This window comes from Narcine bancroftii, chromosome 3 (assembly GCF_036971445.1).
Source record: "Narcine bancroftii isolate sNarBan1 chromosome 3, sNarBan1.hap1, whole genome shotgun sequence".
Classification (NCBI taxonomy): domain Eukaryota; kingdom Metazoa; phylum Chordata; class Chondrichthyes; order Torpediniformes; family Narcinidae; genus Narcine; species Narcine bancroftii.
Genome location: NC_091471.1, coordinates 236718933 through 236739462, shown reverse-complemented (window position 1 = coordinate 236739462; position 20530 = coordinate 236718933). Strand labels below are relative to the sequence as shown.

Below are 20530 nucleotides of genomic sequence, written 5' to 3'. Positions count from 1 at the left end.
GTTGGGGGGGGGGGGGTGGGGGCGAGGGTACCTCTACACTGAAATGAACTGTATAAAAGTTGGGTGAGCTCCAGTATGTGTGTGTATTCCCAGGGTAAGGGGAAGCACCCAACTTTGCATTGTTGTATAATAAATGTTCTTTGTTCTCAATTTTTGTCTCGAGCAATTTCTGTGAAGGTACTTCTGTTTCTAACAGCTGTTAAGGACACTCCCCTTGGATATAACTGTATGTATTGTCTTTCATTATTGTACCATGAGTTTCTGTTAATAAAAGCCACATTGTCTTTGTCTACTTCATCAACTGGCACTTCAGGCAGGGCCTGGAGAGCTGAAGACACTAAAGCAGCCTAATCAGGAACGTCCGAGGAGGAGCTTCTGGAACAAGGCTGGAGGAGCAGCTGGTCTGTGTGAATGGGTTACCTTGGGCCACAGACGATCATGTGTAATGGGGGTGGAACATAGGGGCCAAGCACCCCGGCCTTAGGAAGATGCATATCATGGAAGATGCATATCATGCAAGATAATAATTATGTTTCTATTGAAATATTTATTTAATTCTGCAAGCATATGTCAAATAATTATCAATATTCCAATGACATTTAAAAGCATACTTTATACAGAGAATCTATGATATAAATATAGTTCAATATTAAAATTAATTCTTATTCTACATGTACCGCACTTTCAGTCATTTTTTTGAGATTAAGTACATAAATATATTTTTATTTCTTATTGGTATATGTTGAAATCCAGCCCAGTTCTTCTCTATTCTCTCTCTCTCACACACACACGCACACACATACACACACACACACACACACACACACACACACACACACACACACACACACACACACACACACACACACACACACACACACACACACACACACACACTCTCTCTCTTTCTCTCTCTCCCCCTCTGTCATCTCTCCCCTTCTCTCATGTATTTACATTAATTGTGTATCTTTAACCTGGCTACAAACATTGATAATTCCAGCATTACCTGAGCTCCTGTTATCATTAATCAGGCTGTCTGGTGTGGACTCATTCATGAATTGTTCACTCTGGGATGTGGACAGCGTATAGCCCACCTCTGGTGCCCTTGAGGAAGCAGTGTTGAGCACAGTGGGCTGTCAAATGCCAACACTCTTTCCCTAAACGCCACTCTTGATGTTTCTATCACAGATGGCAGCTGGTGTTAACCTTGAACTTTCAGGTTTCCACTGAGGTTGGATGAGACAAAAGGTAGAGGACAAGGGTTAAGGGTGAAAGGGGAAAGGTTTAGAGGGAACATGAGGCTGCACGGTTGGTGTAGCAGTTAGCATGACTCTGTTACAGCGCCAGCGATCAGGACTGGGGTTTGAATCCCGCACAGTTTGTAAAACATGTTCTCCCCGTGTCTGTGTGGGCTTTCCCCTGGGGCTCCATTTGAAATGTACTGAGATGTAGTTAAATTTGCTGTAGGTTGGGCAGCATGGAGTCATGGGCCTGTTACCCCGCTGTATTTATATCTAAATTTGTCTAAATGAGGGGGATAATTTCACACAATGGTGAGAGGGTGGAACAAGCTGCCAGCTGAAACGGTGATTGCATTTTCACATACAAGAAATGTTTGGACAGGTACATAGATGGGAGGTGTATAGAGGGATGTGGCCTGGGTGTAGGTTAGTAGAACTAGGCAGAGTAATAGTTCAGCACAGACTAGATGGGCCAAAAGGCCTGGTTCTGTTGTGTACTGTTCTATGGTTCGATGCTTTCTAACTCAATGGAACTTGTCAAAAGTTCACGGTAGAATACAGTCACATTCTCAGAAGTGTGCGCTGTGGAACAGCGAGGAATTAATCTTCTGTGAAGTCCCACAGTCTCATCCATGTGAGTTCTGCTCAGCACCAGGCCATGGTAACATGTTCAACATTGAAACACTTCCTCCTGCTATGTCTCTGAGCTCAGAACTATCCTCACTTCCATCGGATCCATTAAAGAGCCACACTTCCCTGCAGAGTTCACTAAGAATGTGGTGACGTATGCTTGAAGTGCAGGCGCTGTTGTAATGTTGGAAACATGGCAGCCAACTTGTGCACAACAAGATCCCACAAACAATCTTTAATTGTGTGTGAGATTGTTGTTGGCCGTGGCACCTGGGTGAGTGGCTATGACAGTGGAGGTTCCTGATCAGTGCAACATCCAATTTCCTGAGGCTTGTCTAAAAATAGCAAGCAGCATGCTTGATGAACCCGAGCTGTCATGAGGCAGGAAACCCATGGCCAGTGAGGGTAAGAGAGTACGTGAGACAACCGGTGGGAAATTATTGCTGCCAAAGACACAGGGAGATGACGTGCCTCATCAGTCCTCGCCCGTCTCAATGTACAGCGCCTGATGTCGACTCTGTTTCCTGGACACTCCTCATCTTTGGAAAAGGACACAAACACTGGGTTAGCAGAGGAACTAGACTAAATGGACAAGAAATTTGATTTCACCAATAGTGTGTGTGTGTGAGTGTGTGTGTGTGTGTGTGTGTGTGTGTGTGTGTGTGTGTGTGTGTGTGTGTGAGCTGGTGTGTGTGTGTGTGTGTGCATGTGTGTGAGCTGGTGTGCGGATGTGTGTATGGATGTGGGTGTGTGTGAGCTGGTGTGTGGGTGGGGATGTGTGTGTGGGGGGTGTGTGTGTGTCTATATCAGCTCGTGTGTGGGTGTGTGTGTGTTTCTGTGTGAGTTGGTGTGTGTGTGTGTGAACTGGTGTGTGGGTGTGGGTGTGTGTGTGTGAGCTGCTGTGAGGGTGGTGGTGTATGTGTGTAAGCTGGTGTGAGGGTGTGGGTGTGGGTGTGTGTGAGAGAGCAGATGTGTGGGTGTGTGTGTCTGTGAGCTGCTGTGTGTGTGTGTGTGTGTATAAGTGTGTGTGTGTGTGTATGTGTGAGCTGGTATGTGGATGTGGTTATGGATGTGGGTGTGTGTGAGCTGGTGTGTGGGTGGGGGTGTGCGTGTGTCTGTGTCAGCTCATATGTGGGTGTGTGTATTTCTGTGTGAGTTGGTGTGTGGGTGTGGGTGTGTGTGTGTGAACTGGTGTGTGGGTGTGGGTGTGTGTGTGAGCTGCTGTGTGGGGGGTGGTGTGTGTGTGTAAGCTGGTGTGAGGGTGTGGGTGTGGATGTGTGTGTGAGAGAGCAGATGTGTGGGTGTGGGTGTGTGAGCTGGTGTGTGTGTGTGTGTGTGTGTGTGTGAGCTGGTGTGTGGATGTGGGTATGGATGTGGGTGTGTGTGAGCTGGTGTGTGTGTGTGTGTGTGTGTGAGCTGGTGTGTGGATGTGGGTATGGATGTGGGTGTGTGTGAGCTGGTGTGTGGGTGGGTGTGTGCGTGTGTGTTTGTGTGTGTGTGTGTGTGTGTATGAGCTGGTGTGTGGATGTGAGTATGGATGTGGGTGTGTGTGAGCTGGTGTGTGGGTGGGGGTATGTGTGTGGGGGTGTGTGTGTGTGTCTGTGTCAGCTCGTGTGTTGGTGTGTGTGTGTTTCTGTGTGAGTTGGTGTGTGGCTGTGGGTATGTGTGTGTGAACTGGTGTGTGGGTGTGGGTGTGTGTGTGTGAGCTGCTGTGTGGGTGGTGGTGTGTGTGTGTAAGCTGGAGTGAGGGTGTGGGTGTGGGTGTGTGTGTGTGAGCTGGTCTGTGTGTGAGTGTGTGTGTGTGTGTGTGTGTGAGCTGATGTGTGGATGTGGGTATGGATGTGGGTGTGTGTGAGCTGGTGTGTGGGTGGGGGTGTGCGTGAGTCTGTGTCAGCTCGTATGTGGGTGTGTGTGTGTGTTTCTGTGTGATTTGTTGTGTGGGTGGGGGTGTGTGTGTGTCTGTGTCAGCTCGTGTGTGGGTGTGTGTGTGTTTCTGTGTGAGTTGGTGTCTGGGTGTGGTTGTGTGTGTGTGAACTGGTGTGCGGGTGTGGGTGTGGATGTGTGTGTGAGAGAGCTGATGTGTGGGTGTGGGTGTGTGTGAGTTGGTGTGTGAGTGTGTGGGTGGTGGTGTGTGTGTGTGTGCTGTTGTGTGGGGGTGTGTGTGTGAGCTGGTGTGAGGGTGTGGGTGTGGATGTGTGTGTGAGAGAGCTGATATGTGGATGTGGGTGTGTGCGTGTGAGTTGGTGTGTGAGTGTGTGTGTGTGTGGGTGTGGGTGTGCCTGTGTGAGCAGGTGTGTGTGTGTGTGTGTGCATGTGTGTGAGATGGTGTGAGGGTGTGGGTGTGTGTGAGCCTGTGTGAGCTGGTGCATGTGTATGTGTGTGTGTGTGTATGAGATGGTGTGAGGGTGTGGGTGTGTGTGTGTCTGTGTGAGCAGGTGTGTGCATCTGTGTGTGAGCTGGTGTGTGGGTTTGGGTGTGTGTGTGTCTGTGTGAGCTGGTGTGTTGGTGTGTGTGTGTGTGAGCTTGTGTGTGAGTGTGGGTGTGTGTGTCTGTGTGAGCTGGTGTGTGGGTGTGTGTATGTGAGCTGCTGTTTGGGAGTGGGTGTGTAGGTATGTGTGAGCTGGTGTGTGGGTGTGTGTGAGCTGGTGTGTGGGTGTTGGTTTGTGTCTGTCTGTGTGAGCTCGTGTGTGGTTGTGTGTGGGTGTGTGTGTGCTGGTGTGTGGATGTGTGAGCTGGTGTTTGGGAGTGGGTGAGATGGTGTATGGGTTGGTGTGGGTGTGTGTGTGCGTGTGCGTGTGAGCTGGTGTGCAGGTGTGAGCTGGTGTGTGGGTGTGGTTGTGTGTGTCTGGGTGTGTGTGTGAGCTGGTGTGTGGGTGTGAGTGGGTGTGGGTGTGTGTGTGTGAGCTGGTGTGTGGGTGTGTGTGTGAGATGGTGTGAAGGTGTGTGTGTGTGTGTGAGCTGGTGTGTGTGTCTGTGTGTGAGCTGGTGTGTGCATTTGTGTGTGAGCTGGTGTGTGTGTGTGAACTGGTGCATTGGGAGTGGGTGTGTGGGTATGTGCGAGCTGGTGTGTGGGTGTGTGTGTGAGCTGGTGTGTGGGTGTGTATGTGTGTGAGCTGGTGTGTGGGTGTGGGTTTGTGTGTGTCTGCGTGAGCTGGTGTGTGGGTGTGGGTGTGGATGTGGGTGTGTGTGAGCTGGTGTGCGGGTGGGGGTATGTGTGTGGGTGTGTGTGTGTGTGTCTGTGTCAGCTCGTGTGTGGGTGCGTGTGTGTTTCTGTGTGAGTTAGTGTGTGGCTGTGGGTATGTGTGTGTGAACTGGTGTGTGGGTGTGGGTGTGTGTGTGTGTGAGCTGCTGTGTAGGTGGTGGTGTGTGTGTGTAAGCTGGAGTGAGGGTGTGGGTGTGGATGTGTGTGTGAGAGAGCAGATGTGTGGGTGTGGGTGTGTGTGTGTGAGCTGGTCTGTGTGTGATTGTGTGTGTGTGTGTGTGAGCTGGTGTGTGGATATGGGTATGGATGTGGGTGTGTGTGAGCTGGTGTGTGGGTGGGGATGTGCGTGAGTCTGTGTCATCTCGTATGTGGGTGTGTGTGTGTTTCAGTGTGATTTGGTGTGTGGGTGTGGGTGTGTGTGTGTGAAATGGTGTGTGGATGTGTGTGTGAGAGAGCTGATGTGTGGGTGTGGGGTGTGTGTGTGAGCTGTTGTGTGTGTGTGAGAGCTGGTGTGGGTGTAGGTGTGTGTGTGTATGTGTGTGTGTGAGCTGGTGCATGGATGTGGGTATGGATGTAGGTGTGTGTGAGCTGGTGTGTGGGTGGGGGTGTGTGTGCATCTGTGTTAGCTCGTGTGTGGGTGTGTGTGTGTTTCTGTGTGAGTTGGTGTCTGGGTGTGGCTGTGTGTATGTGAACTGGTGTGTGGGTGTGTGTGTGTGAGCTGCTGTGTGGGTGGTGGTGTGTGTGTGTGCTGTTGTGTGGGTGTGTGTGTGTGTGAGCTGGTGTGAGGGAGTGGGTGTGGATGTGTGAGTGAGAGAGCTGATGTGTGGGTGTGGGTGTGTGTGTGTGAGTTGGTGTGTGTGTGTGTGGATGTGGGTGCACCTGTGTGAGCAGGTGTGTGTGTGTGTGTGTGTGTGTGTGTGTGTGCATGTGTGTGAGATGGTGTGAGGGTGTGGGTGTGGATGTGTGTGTGAGAGAGCTGATGTGTGGGTGTGGGTGTGTGCGTGTGAGTTGGTGTGTGAGTGTGTGTGTGTGTGGGTGTGGGTGTGCCTGTGTGAGCAGGTGTGTGTGTGTGTGTGCATGTGTGAGATGGTGTGAGGATGTGGGTGTGTGTGAGCCTGTGTGAGCTGGTGCATGTGTATGTGTGTGTGTGTGTGTGTATGAGATGGTGTGAGGGTGTGGGTGTGTGTGTGTCTGTGTGAGCAGGTGTGTGCGTCTCTGTGTGAGCTGGTGTGTGGGTTTGGGTGTGTGTGTGTCTGTGTGAGCTGGTGTGTTGGTGTGTGTGTGTGTGTGAGCTTGTGTGTGAGTGTGGGTGTGTGTGTCTGTGTGAGCTGGTGTGTGGGTGTGTGTATGTGAGCTGCTGTTTGGGAGTGGGTGTGTAGGTATGTGTGAGCTGGTGTGTGGGTGTGTGTGAGCTGGTGTGTGGGTGTGGGTTTGTGTCTGTCTGTGTGAGCTCGTGTGTGGTTGTGTGTGGGTGTGTGTGTGCTGGTGTGTGGATGTGTGAGCTGGTGTTTGGGAGTGGGTGAGATGGTGTATGGGTTGGTGTGGGTGTGTGTGTGCGTGTGCGTGTGAGCTGGTGTGCAGGTGTGAGCTGGTGTGTGGGTGTGGTTGTGTGTGTCTGGGTGTGTGTGTGAGCAGGTGTGTGGGTGTGAGTGGGTGTGGGTGTGTGTGTGAGCTGGTGTGTGGGTGTGTGTGTGAGATGGTGTGAAGGTGTGTGTGTGTGTGTGTGTGAGCTGGTGTGTGTGTCTGTGTGTGAGCTGGTGTGTGCATTTGTGTGTGAGCTGGTGTGTGTGTGTGAACTGGTGCATTGGGAGTGGGTGTGTGGTTATGTGCGAGCTGGTGTGTGGGTGTGTGTGTGAGCTGGTGTGTGGGTGTGTATGTGTGTGAGCTGGTGTGTGGGTGTGGGTTTGTGTGTGTCTGCATGAGCTGGTGTGTGGGTGTGGGTGTGGATGTGGGTGTGTGTGAGCTGGTGTGCGGGTGGGGGTATGTGTGTGTGTGTGTCTGTGTCAGCTCGTGTGTGGGTGCGTGTGTGTTTCTGTGTGAGTTGGTGTGTGGCTGTGGGTATGTGTGTGTGAACTGGTGTGTGGGTGTGGGTGTGTGTGTGTGTGAGCTGCTGTGTAGGTGGTGGTGTGTGTGTGTAAGCTGGAGTGAGGGTGTGGGTGTGGATGTGTGTGTGAGAGAGCAGATGTGTGGGTGTGGGTGTGTGTGTGTGAGCTGGTCTGTCTGTGTCATCTCGTATGTGGGTGTGTGTGTGTTTCAGTGTGATTTGGTGTGTGAGCTGTTGTGTGTGTGTGAGAGCTGGTGTGGGTGTAGGTGTGTGTGAGTGTATGTGTGTGTGTGAGCTGGTGCATGGATGTGGGTATGGATGTAGGTGTGTGTGAGCTGGTGTGTGGGTGGGGGTGTGTGTGCGTCTGTGTTAGCTCGTGTGTGGGTGTGTGTGTGTTTCTGTGTGAGTTGGTGTCTGGGTGTGGCTGTGTGTGTGTGAACTGGTGTGTGGGTGTGTGTGTGTGAGCTGCTGTGTGGGTGGTGGTGTGTGTGTGTGCTGTTGTGTGGGTGTGTGTGTGTGTGTGTGAGCTGGTGTGAGGGAGTGGGTGTGGATGTGTGAGTGAGAGAGCTGATGTGTGGGTGTGGGTGTGTGTGTGTGAGTTGGTGTGTGAGTGTGTGTGTGTGTGTGTGGGTGTGGGTGCACCTGTGTGAGCAGGTGTGTGTGTGTGTGTGTGTGTGTGTGTGTGCATGTGTGTGAGATGGTGTGAGGGTGTGGGTGTGTGAGAGCCTGTGTGAGCTGGTGCATGTGTATGTGTGTGTGTGTGTGTGTGTGTGTGTGTGTGTGTGTGTGTGTGTGTGTGTGTGTGTGAGATGTTGTGAGGGTGTGGGTGTGTGTGTGTCTGTGTGAGCTGGTGTGTGCGCCTGTGTGTGAGCTGGTGTGTGGGTTTGGCTGTGTGTGAGTCTGTGTGAGCTGGTGTGTTGGTGTGTGTGTGTGAGCTGGTGTGTGTGTGGGTGTGTGTGTCTGTGTGAGCTGGTGTGTGGGTGTGTGTATGTGAGCTGCTGTTTGGGAGTGGGTGTGTAGGTATGTGTGAGCTGGTGTGTGGTTGTGTGTGTGTGAGAGAGCTGGTGTGTGGGTGTGTGTGTGTGAGCTGGTGCATGGATGTGGGTATGGATGTGGGTGTGTGTGAGCTGGTGTGTGGGTGGGGGTGTGTGTGCGTCTGTGTTAGCTCGTGTGTGGGTGTGTGTGTGTTTCTGTGTGAGTTGGTGTCTGGGTATGGCTGTGTGTGTGTGAACTGGTGTGTGGGTGTGTGTGTGTGAGCTGCTGTGTGGGTGGTGGTGTGTGTGTGTGTGCTGTTGTGTGGGTGTGTGTGTGCTGGTGTGTGGATGTGTGAGCTGGTGTTTGGGAGTGGGTGAGATGGTGTATGGGTTGGTGTGGGTGTGTGTGTGCGTGTGAGCTGGTGTGCAGGTGTGAGCTGGTGTGTGGGTGTGGTTGTGTGTGTCTGGGTGTGTGAGTGAGCTGTTGTGTGGGTGTGGGTGTTTGTGTTTGAGCTGGTGTCTGGGTGTGTGTGTGAGATGGTGTGAAGGTGTGTGTGTGTGTGAGCTGGTGTGTGTGTCTGTGTGTGAGCTGCTGTGTGCATTTGTGTGTGAGCTGGTGTGTGTGCGTGAACTGGTGCATTGGGAGTGGGTGTGTGGGTATGTGTGAGCTGGTGTGTGGGTTGGTGTGTGTGAACTGGTGTGTGGGTGTGTGTGTGTTTGTGTGAGCTGCTGTGTGGGTGGTGGTGTGTGTGTGAGCTGGTGTGTGGGTGTGTGTGCGTGTGAGCTGGTGTGAGGGTGTGGTTGTGGATGTGTGTGTGAGAGAGCTGATGTATGGGTGTGGGAGTGTGTGTGTGAGTTGGTGTGTGAGTGTGTGTGTGTGGGTGTGGGTGTGCCTGTGTGAGCACGTGTGTATGTGTGTTTGTGCGTGTGTGTGAGATGGTGTGAGGGTGTGGGTGTGTGTGAGCCTGTGTGAGCTGGTGTATGTGTCTGTGTGTGAGCTGGTGTGTGGGTTTTGGTTTGTGTGTGTCTGTGTGAGCTGGTGTATTGGTGTGTGTGTGTGAGCTGGTGTGTGAGTGTGGGTGTGTGTCTGTGTGAGCTGGTGTGTTGGTGTGTGTGTGTGAGCTGGTGTTTTGGAGTGGGTGTGTGGGTATGTGTGAGCTTGTGTGTGGGTGTGTGTGAGCTGGTGTGTGGGTGTGGGTTTGTGTCTGTCTGTGTGAGCTGGTGTGTGGTTGTGTGTGTGTGTGTGAGAGCTGGAGTATGGGTGGGTGTATGTGTGTGCGCGTGTGAGCTGGTGTGCGGGTGTGAGCTGGTGTGTGGGTGTGGTTGTGTGTGTCTGTGTGAGCTGGTGTGTTGGTGTGTGTGTGTGAGCTTGTGTTTTGGAGTGGGTGTGTGGGTATGTGTGAGCTGGTGTGTGGGTGTGTGTGAGCTGGTGTGTGGGTGTGGGTTTGTGTCTGTCTGTGAGCTGGTGTGTGCTTGTCAGTGTGTGTGAGAGAGCTGGAGTATGGGTGGGTGTGGGTGTGTGTGTGCGTGTGAGCTGGTATGCGGGTGTGAGCTGGTGTGTGGGTGTGGTTGTGTGTGTCTGGGTGTGTGTGTGAGCTGGTGTGTGTGTCTGTGTGTGAGCTGGTGTGTGCATTTGTGTGTGAGCTGGTGTGTTTGTGTGTGTGAACTGGTGTGTGGGAGTGGGTGTGTAGGTATGTGTGAGCTGGTGTGTGGTTGTGTGTGTGAACTGGTGTGTGGGTGTATGTGTGTGTGAGCTGGTGTGTGGGTGTGGGTGTATGTGTGTGTGGGCTGGTGTGTGGGTGTGGGTGTGTGTGTGAGCTGGTGTGTGGGTGTGGGTTTGTGTGTGTCAGCGTGAGCTGGTGTGTGGTTGTGTGTGTCTTTGTGTGCTGGTGTGTGGGTGTGGGTGTGGATGTGTGTGTGAGAGAGCAGGTGTGTATGTGTGTCTGTGTGAGCTGGTGTGTGGGTGTGCATGTGTGTGAGCTGGTGTGTGGGTGTGTGTGTCTGTGTGAGCTGGTGTGTCTATGTGTGTGTGTGCATGTGTGTGAGATGGTGTGTGTGTGTGTGTGTGTGTGTGTGTGAGATGGTGTGAGGGTATGGGTGTGTGTGTGTCTGTGTGAGCTGGTGTGTGCGTCTGTGTGTGAGCTGGTGTGTGGGTTTGGCTGTGTGTGTGTCTGTGTGAGCTGGTGTGTTGGTGTGTGTGTGAGCTGGTGTGTGTGTGGGTGTGTGTGTCTGTGTGAGCTGGTGTGTGGGTGTGTGTATGTGAGCTGCTGTTTGGGAGTGGGTGTGTAGGTATGTGTGAGCTGGTGTGTGGGTGTGTGTGAGCTGGTGTGTGGTTGTGTGTGTGTGAGAGAGCTGGTGTGTGGGTGTGTGTGTGTGTGAGCTGGTGCATGGATGTGGGTATGCATGTGGGTGTGTGTGAGCTGGTGTGTGGGTGGGGGTGTGTGTGCATCTGTGTTAGCTCGTGTGTGGGTGTGTGTGTGTTTCTGTGTGAGTTGGTGTCTGGGTGTGGCTGTGTGTGTGTGAACTGGTGTGTGGGTGTGTGTGTGTGAGCTGCTGTGTGGTTGGTGGTGTGTGTGTGTGTGCTGTTGTATGGGTGTGTGTGTGCTGGTGTGTGGATGTGTGAGCTGGTGTTTGGGAGTGGGTGAGATGGTGTGTAGGTGTGTGTGTGTGAGCTGGTGTGTGTGTCTGTGTGTGAGCTGGTGCGTGCATTTGTGTGTGAGCTGGTGTGTGTGTGTGAACTGGTGCGTTGGGAGTGGGTGTGTGGGTATGTGTGAGCTGGTGTGTGGGTGGGTGTGTGTGAACTGGTGTGTGGGTGTGTGTGTGTTTGTGTGAGCTGCTGTGTGGGTGGCGGTGTGTGTGTGTGAGCTGGTGTGTGGGTGTGTGTGCGTGTGAGCTGGTGTGAGGGTGTGGTTGTGGATGTGTGTGTGAGAGAGCTGATGTATGGGTGTGGGAGTGTGTGTGTGAGTTGGTGTGTGAGTGTGTGTGTGTGTGTGGGTGTGGGTGTGCCTGTGTGAGCACGTGTGTATGTGTGTGTGTGCGTGTGTGTGAGATGGTGTGAGTGTGTGGGTGTGTGTGAGCCTGTGTGAGCTGGTGCATGTGTATGTGTGTGTGCGTGTGTGTGAGATGGTGTGAGGGTGTGGGTGTGTGTGTGTCTGTGTGAGCTGGTGTGTGTGTCTGTGTGTGAGCTGGTGTGTGGGTTTGGGTTTGTGTGTGTCTGTGTGAGCTGGTGTGTTGGTGTGTGTGTGTGAGCTGGTGTGTGAGTGTGGGTGTGTGTCTGTGTGAGCTGGTGTGTTGGTGTGTGTGTGTGAGCTGGTGTTTTGGAGTGGGTGTGTGGGTATGTGTGAGCTGGTGTGTGGGTGTGTGTGAGCTGGTGTGTGGGTGTGGGTTTGTGTCTGTCTGTGTGAGCTGGTGTGTGGTTGTGTGTGTGTGTGAGAGCTGGAGTATGGGTGGGTGTGTGTGTGTGCGTGTGCGCTGGTGTGCGGGTGTGTGCTGGTGTGTGGGCGTGGTTGTGTGTGTCTGTGTGAGCTGGTGTGTTGGTGTGTGTGTGTGAGCTTGTGTTTTGGAGTGGGTGTGTGGGTATGTGTGAGCTGGTGTGTGGGTGTGTGTGAGCTGGTGTGTGGGTGTGGGTTTGTGTCTGTCTGTGTGAGCTGGTGTGTGGTTGTCAGTGTGTGTGAGAGAGCTGGAGTATGGGTGGGTGTGGGTGTGTGTGTGCGTGTGAGCTGGTGTGCGGGTGTGAGCTGGTGTGTGGGTGTGGTTGTGTGTGTCTGGGTGTGTGTGTGAGCTGGTGTGTGTGTCTGTGTGTGAGCTGGTGTGTGCATTTGTGTGTGAGCTGGTGTGTTTGTGTGTGTGAACTGGTGTGTGGGAGTGGGTGTGTGGGTATGTGTAAGCTGGTGTGAGGTTGTGTGTGTGAGCTGGTGTGTGGGTGTATGTGTGTGTGAGCTGGTGTGTGGGTGTGGGTTTGTCTGTGTCTGCGTGAGCTGGTGTGTGGTTGTGTGTGTCTTTGTGAGCTGGTGTGTGGGTGTGGGTGTGGATGTGTGTGTGAGAGAGCAGGTATGTGTGTGAATCTGTGTGAGCTGGTGTGTGTGTGTGTGTGTGTGTGTGAGCTGGTGTGTGGGTGTGGGTTTGTCTGTCTGTGTGAGCTGGGGTGTGGTTGTGTGTGTGTTTGTGAGCTGGTGTGTGTGTCTGTATGAGCTTGTATGTGGGTGTGTGTGTGAGCTGGTGTGTGGGTGTGGATATGTGAGCTGGTGTGTGAGTGTGTGAGCTGGTGTGTGTGTGTGTGTGAGTTGGTGTGTGGGTGGGTGTGGGTGTGAGCTGGTGTGAGGATGTGGGTGTGGATGTGTGTGTGAGAGAGCTGATGTGTGGGTGTGGGTGTGTGTGTGAGTTGGTGTGTGAGTGTGTGGGTGTGGCTGTGTGAGCAGGTGTGTGTGTGCGTGTGTGAGCAGGTGTGTGTCTGTGTGTGTGTGTGTGAGCTGGTGCGTGGATGTGGTTATGGATGTGGGTGTGTGTGAACTGGTGTGTGGGTGTGGGTGTGTGTGTGTCTGTGTCATCTCGTGTGTGGGTGTGTGTGTGTTTCTATGTGAGTTGGTGTCTCGGTGTGGGTGTGTGTGTGTGTCAGCTGGTGTTTGGGAGTTGTTGTGTGGATATGTGTGAGCTGGTGTGTGGGTGTGTGTGAGCTGGTGTGTGGGTGTGGGTTTATGTCTGTCTGTGTGTGCTGGCGTGTGGATGTGGGTGAGTGTGTGAGATGGTGTATGGGTGGGTGTACGTGTGTGTGTGCGTGCGAGCTGGTGTGTGGGTGTGAGCTGGTGTGTGGGTGTGGTTTTGTGTGCCTGGGTGTGTGTGTGAGCTGGTGTGTGGGTGTGAGTGGGTGTGGGTGTGTGTGTGTGTGTGTGTGTGAGCTGGTGTGTGGGTGTGAGCTGGAGTGTGGGTGTTTGTGTGTGTGAGCTGGTGTGTGGGTGTGTGTGTGTGTGAGCTGGTGTGTGGGTGTGGGTTTGTGTGTGTCAGCGTGAGCTGGTGTGTGGTTGTGTGTGTCTTTGTGTGCTGGTGTGTGGGTGTGGGTGTGGATGTGTGTGTGAGAGAGCAGGTGTGTATGTGTGTCTGTGTGAGCTGGTGTGTGGGTGTGCGTGTGTGTGAGCTGGTGTGTGGGTGTGTGTGTCTATGTGAGCTGGTGTGTCTATTTGTGTGTGTGCGTGTGTGTGAGATGGTGTGTGTGTGTGTGTGTGTGTGTGTGTGTGTATGTGTGTGTGTGTGTGTGTGTGTGTGAGTAGTTGTGTGGGTGTGGGTGTGTGTGTCTGTGTCTGTGTGAGCTGGTGTGTGTGTGTGTGTATGAGAGCCAGTGTGTGAGCAGGGGTCACAGGGACATATCGAGCAGTTTGGAACTTTACCTGGTTTGAGCTGGATGTGGAGATTGGTGTCCATTTAAATGACTGATGGAAGCACTTTTTGAAACTGCGCCGATAAAACTCTCGGACCTACGGAACGAAATGATGAAGCCAGTTCAGCCGGCAAGCCCAGGCAAACAAACCTGATTTTCGAGAAGCCCCAGAACTGCAGAGGCTGGGGTTTGGGTGGATGTAGGGTAGGTGGGGTGTTAGAGAGAAAATGAAGATAGGAGCAAGTACATAGAACATGATACCTGGTGAAGTCGTTGATTGGATGAGGGTGGTACCTGAACTTGTACCTGTCAATACTTGTAAAAACACCCCAAGATGCTGGATGAACTCAGCTGACCTCACTTCATCCACAGGAGCTAAAGACCTGCGCCCTTCTTCAGGAACAACTTCCTGTTCGTTGCTTAGACCTTGATGAAGGGCTCAGGCCCGAAACATCAGTGATATCTCTTCACCTCCTGTGGACGCTGTGAGACTGGTTGGGTTCCTCCAGCATCTCTGTGTTTTCACTACAATCACAGTGTCTGTAAACTTTTGTGTTTCACTTGGAAATGTCAATGTCCATGCTGTTGGGTACAAGGCCATTCAGGAGAGCTGATCCCCATCTTTACTTGTGGCCTTCCCTGCCAGTGAATGAGGTTGAGGACCGACAGGTCTGTGAGGGAATGATTTAGGGGGTGGTGGGAAGGTTGGAATGACTGGCACCTGGATTTCCAGCTTGAGCCCACAGCTGATTGGTGTTCCGTCTCACCCGTGTGGGGAGAGGTCACACCAGCTGCAGCCGATCGGGTAGGACGATGACTCTGTGCAGCTCGGCTTTGTGGCCTTGGATGGAGGTGAGGGGGGAGATGTAGGGACAGGCTTTGTGTTTCCTAGTTACAACAGGAAGCGCCAAAGCAGCTGATGGGGTGGGAAGAAAGGACTGGGGGTGGGGTGTCAGAGAGATTGATCCCTGCAAAAAGAGGGACGGGGTGAGGAGGGGAAGCTGTGGATGGTGGTGGGATGACACTAACTTGGCTGAAGATGGACACCAGACCCACTGCTGATCCTATCACAGATTCAGTGAGGCTTAGTATCCTTTATATTCAGCTTGACAAACAATGTCATAAACCACAATGGTTCAACTGTCAGAGATCCTGGGTGGCGATCTGGAGATGGGACTTCAAATCTCACTGTGCTAGATCAGGAATTTAAAATAATTTGTTATGAATAGAAATAGATGTTCCTGTCTCTCTGCCCCGGTTTCCCTGGGACAGAGGGTGGCATGCCCTAATTTTTCCAGTCTGTGTCCCTGGGAGAGAGGGGGGGGGTGGGTATCGTCCTATCTCTTTGCCTCGTATCCTTGGGGCGGGTGGGGGTTATGTTCCCTTCTCTTCGGTCTGTGTCCCTGGGACAGAGTGGGTCATGTTCTGATCTCTCCGCCTCGTGTCCCTGGGACAGAGTGGGTCATGTTCTGATCTCTCTGCCTCGTGTCCCTGAGACAGAGGATGGCATGTCCTCATCTCTCTGCCTCGTGTTCCTGGAACAGAGTGGGTCATGTCCTCATCTCTCAGCCTCGTGTCCCTGGGACAGAGGATGGCATGTCCTCATCTCTCTGCCTCGTGTCCCTGGGACAGAGTGGGTCATGTTCTGATCTCTCTGCCTCGTGTCCCTGGGACAGAGGATGGCATGTCCTCATCTCTCCGCCTTGTGTCCCTGGGACAGAGTGGGTCATATCCTCATCTCTCCGCCTCGTGTTCCTGGGACAGATGATGGCATGTCCTCATCTCTCCGCCTCGTGTCCCTGGGACAGAGTGGGTCATGTTCTGATCTCTCTGCCTCGTGTCCCTGGGAGAGGATGGCATGTCCTCATCTCTCCACCTCGTGTCCCTGGGACAGAGTGGGTCATGTTCTGATCTCTCTGCCTCATGTCCCTGGGACAGAAGATGGCATGTCCTCATCTCTCCACCTCGTGTCCCTGGGACAGAGTGGGTCATGTTCTGATCTCTCTGCCTCGTGTCCCTGGGACAGAGGATGGCATGTCCTCAACTCTCTGCCTCGTGTCCCTGGGACAGAGTGGGTCATGTTCTGATCTCTCTGCCTCGTGTCCCTGGGACAGAGGATGGCATGTCCTCATCTCTCCGCCTCGTGTCCCTGGGACAGAGTGGGTCATGTCCTCATCTCTCCGTCTCGTGTCCCTGGGACAGAGTGGGTCATGTTCTGATCTCTCCGCCTCGTGTCCCTGGGACAGAGGATGGCATGTCCTCATCTCTCCGCCTCGTGTCCCTGAGACAGAGTGGGTCATGTTCTGATCTCTCTGCCCCATGCTTTCGGGCAGTATGTTAAAGGGCCAGATCAGTTGAAGCAGCTACATGGGAGGCAGGAACAACCTCCAATGACAAGAAAGCAGAGAGGTCACAGCAGATCTTTTGTGGTTTGAATGTGTTAGATCAAGGAATTAGGAGAATACCTTCTTCCACATCAGGCAGTGCATGACGAAGATGAACAGCCCCTGGAAACTGTTTAAGATGGTGAAGATGTACATCATGGGAATGGTTGCATTTTCAATAAATAACCCTCCGAATATCCAGGTACAGCCCAGGATCGCGAGCTGACCAATAGCAGTCAGTGTAAAAACTCTGCAAATGAACAAAGTCCGACTAAATTATTCAAGTTCAGAAATCAGCTCCACATCACTCAATGATAGAAGGTTAATATTACTGTCTTATCACAAAATTTAATGTAATTATCTCAAAGTTTACAGACTGCTGAGTTCCTGAGTTAAATTGTGATTTGTTAACAAGGTCTGGGTGGTGGGGTGGAAGGTTATTGTCTGCTGTTCCAACATTTTTCTGGTTGAGACTGGGGGTTGTGGGGGGTGGGTGGTGGGGGGTGGTGGAGGGAACTTCTTTCAGGTTTCATAGCTTCTCCACCCCTACTCTCCAGTCCCAACACATCAGCATGAAGGGTACAGCAGCCATTCCTCCAGAACACATACGGATGGATCTGCAGAAGATAAACGAACTTGCATGCTCAGTGTCTCACACACACACACACACACACACACACACACACACACACACACACACACACACACACACACACACATGCACACACACCCTAACACATACCCACACACACCCTCACACATGCACACACACCCTAACACACACACACACCCTTACACATACACACACCCTAACATACACACACACCCACACACACACCCTCACACACACATACACATGCACAGACACCCTAACACCCACATACAAATACACACACGCACACACACACACCCACACACAGACACCCCCCACGTACACGCGCACACACACAGACACAGTCACACACACACACAGACACACACAGTCACACACACACACAAACACACAGACACACACCCAGTACACAGACTCAAACACACATGCATACACACACCCATACACACATACACACTCCCACACACATAAACATACACACACACCCTCACACACACACCCACACACATAAACATACACACACACACACACACACACACACACATACACACACATAATTATACACAGACACACACCCAGCACACAGACTCAAACACACATACATACACACACCCGTACACACATAAACACCCCCCACACACATAAACATACACATACACACCCTCACACACACACCCACACACATAAACATACACACACACCTACACACATAAACATATACACATGCACACACACACACACGCGCACACACACACACACACACACACACACACACACACACACACACACACACACATAAATATACTCAGACACACCGAAAACACACACAAACATATACACACCCATAACCACAAACACTGTGATGTATTGACCCACATTGCTTCCCCTTGCCTTGGTTGAGACTAAGGTGCTGGAGGTAAATGTTCCATGGGCAGGTTTTACGAGGCTGTGTAAGGCACTGATTGGATCAGACAAGTCATTCATTTACCGGTTCTTGCGCAGATTCTTCTGGTCAGAAATTACATGTAACAACTTCACCAACGTTTTGCAGAGGATGATTAAATTAACCTGAAATTCAAAGGAAAGCTCAAATGTAACCTTCGATTTCCTCGCACAACAGCTCCAATCACTGGTAGGGTCGGCAGTGATGAAGACAGAGGTGGGATCACACGGGCCTGGCACGTAGCCCACACTCACCAAATTGGTCTTCCAGGGAACCTCTGTCCCCTCCTCTGTCATTAATAACCCTGCCACTACCATCTCCTCCCTCACCTTCCCAACTGCAGAACGGGGGAAAGCAGCGATCCCTTGCAGGCTGGGGAGCTCCTCAGGCTCCATTCCAGTCCCTCACTGACCCCTGTGGTGGGCAGAGTGTCTGTGAGAGGCTGAACCCAGCTGTCACACACCACATTTCTTCCTCTCCTTCCCTCCTCCCTCCCACCCTCCTCTCCTTCCCTCCCTCCTTTCCTCTGTTCTTTCCCATCCCTCCATCCTTCCTTTCTCACATTCCCTCTCTCCATCTCCTTATCTCCCTCTGCCCTTCCTACACCCTTCCTCCCCTCACTTTCCACCCTCTTCAGTGTACATTCCAGCCTTTACTCCCCCATTCCTGCCGCCCTGGCTCCCCTGCCCTCCCCAACCCACCCTGGGCGCCCGTTGCCCAGCATGGTTTCACATACGAACTGTAGGGGGTTCTGGCGGGGGGGGGGGGGGGGGTTTCAGTCCAACGTACCAGGCAGATGAAGATGGCGGGCACAAAGAAGCTACAGGAGAAGTGGTTCTGGGTGGTCAGCCAGCATCTGGAACAGGACGATGAGGTTACAACATCGCTGGCCCCGTCACCCACAGGCAGACTGTGTCTGCCCTTCCAACACAGGACCATCAACGCCTTCCTCTCTAACTGTGACTCAGCCACCGTCTCCCCCCAACCCCCCAGCCTCTCTCCCCCTCCCCTCCAATATCCCCATCCACTCCTCCCCTCCCACAGCCTCTCTACTCCCCCTCCCATGTCCTACCCGCCATGTACCCCCTACCCCCTGACTCTCCACTCCCCCCTCCAACACATCCACTTCATCTCCCCCTCCCCTCCCACACCCAGTCTACCCCAGTCCACCTCTATTCCCTTCCCAGCTCCCTCTACTCTCCCTCCTCCTCACCCCAATGGCCACCTTCTCTCTCCTCTCCCCTCCCGGCCCACTCTATTCCATCCCCTCCCCCCTTCCCAGCCACTCATCCCCCTGGCTCCCTCTGCACCTCCTCCCCCTTCCTCCCCATCAACCTCTGCCTCCCCTGCTCCCCCTCCCTGGCCCTTTGAGCCCAGGAATTTCCTCCCTCCCCCACCACATGATTCATGAAGCTCTCCCTCTGAAAGTCCCCACTGGAAAACTCATACCACAATCTGAATCCTCATGTCAGTTCTGGGTCATTCCTTCCCTTTGTGACCACGTCCTCCACTGCATTTGTGTACCCGCAGTAATGAGCACCTATCAACATGGGCTCCTCAACTTCCCAATCAGGTCTGTTTCCCTGTCACCGGACCAGTGAATGACCACGGTGTCCGTGATTCATTCATTGTCATGAAAGAGACTGGACACTGTAAACACTTTGTTTCTATCAGAGCATCAAAGCCTGTTATCCAATCCTGCTCCGTTACTCCAAGCACAAACACCTTTCAATCGGTTGCTCGATAGGAACTCAGCATTCAGGCTTATCGAGGATAAAACCTCCCACTATATGCAGAGTGTCCACATCCAGGTAATAGACTCAATAACAAGGCCTCATGATGTCTCCACACACATGGGTGAGGAATTGCCACCTGCCCTCAGCAGAGTTGGGGAGGGGGCATCAGTGGGATACTAGTCAGGTTGGGTGGGATGTGGGCCACTGGCCTGGATCAGTGAGTTTGGGGTCTTGTGGTCAACAACTAGTGTGGAGAAACCAGCAGAGGGTGGCTAGAGACGGAGGTGTCAGCACCTCAACGGGGTGGATGGCGGGGTTGTGGTGGCCAAAGACAGAGGGGCCAACACCTCACAATGGGGTGGACGACGGGGTTGTGGTGGCCAAAGATGGAGAGGCCAGAACCTCTCAACGGGGTGGATGATGGGGTTGTGGTGTGGATAGGCTGTTCACAAAGGGGAGAGGGGAATGTGACAGAGCAAACTCACGCTGACGTGGTGCCATATCCTCTATGATAGACTCCTGCAGAGATGCCCACGACCACTACAGGGAGTCCATAACCAATCCAGTAAATGTATCTCTCGAGAGGGACCTTAGTTGCAAACACCACCTCCACCATCAGGTAGAGCTGCACACCTTCCAGAAGCATCCAGACAAATACTGCCAGGAAGAGGTAGTGGAGAACTGCAGCGATGACTCCACACAAGATCTGAACAGAAAAACAAGGGAACCCTCATCAGCCAGACAGTTTTGTCCCAATGTTACATCCAACACAGTGGAGGACATCTCAAGCCCCCCCTTCCCCCCCCCCCCCCCCCTCGCCCCCACTGCTCGTGTGTCCATCCCAGGGTGTGAAAGCAGCAAACACCACGGAAACACCTGGTCACTGTTGACGGGAACAACTGCTTGGTCTACTCTTGAATCATTCTTTAAAGGAGAAGGTGACAGGTGTGACTCAGTGCTGCACCGAAGGAGTTTAGCACATGGCCAGGACCATACTTTGGCAGTTGATGGCCCCTAATGTGCACCCATGGTCAGCCCAGAGACGAGCAGGTCCCGAGGAATGACAAGGTGTCAGGGTGCTGCTCGGATCCTGGGGCAAGACAGTGATTGCCGGTGACAGCGTGTACCCTCACAACCTTCCTCTCCTCACTCTCAGAAACAGAGCAACATGTCAATGAGTGAAATTGTTTTTACATTTAAACTGATAATATTAATGATCACAGAGGGGAAAGGTCACAGTGTCAGACTTCTGATGAGGATCAGCTTTCCCAGACAGGGAGCAGCTGTTTTCTGGAGCCTGGGCAAGAGGTGGGTGGGCACATGGCTCCCTGTGTTTGGGGACATCTCCCTGGTGGGGATGTATCTCCCTGTGGGTGGGGACTGTATGGGTGG

At 52.8% G+C, this 20530-nt stretch overlaps 1 protein-coding gene across 2 annotated transcripts in view; it reads right to left on the bottom strand.

The window, feature by feature from the left end:
- Nucleotides 1-550: 550 nt before the first annotated feature.
- Nucleotides 551-20530, bottom strand: part of LOC138758346 (adhesion G protein-coupled receptor E5-like) — a 52228-nt gene continuing 32248 nt past the window's right edge. Inside the window, exons 11-16 of one of the 2 annotated variants that reach the window (XM_069927132.1) lie at nt 19624-19844; nt 18192-18258; nt 17448-17527; nt 15928-16096; nt 13473-13559; nt 551-2410 (exon numbers count right to left, since the gene is read on the bottom strand). In XM_069927132.1, the coding sequence (XP_069783233.1) occupies nt 2363-2410; nt 13473-13559; nt 15928-16096; nt 17448-17527; nt 18192-18258; nt 19624-19844 (672 nt within the window). In that variant the 3' untranslated portion in view covers nt 551-2362. The remainder of the gene's footprint in view (nt 2411-13472; nt 13560-15927; nt 16097-17447; nt 17528-18191; nt 18259-19623; nt 19845-20530) is intronic. The other variant, XM_069927131.1, reaches the window with a different exon arrangement.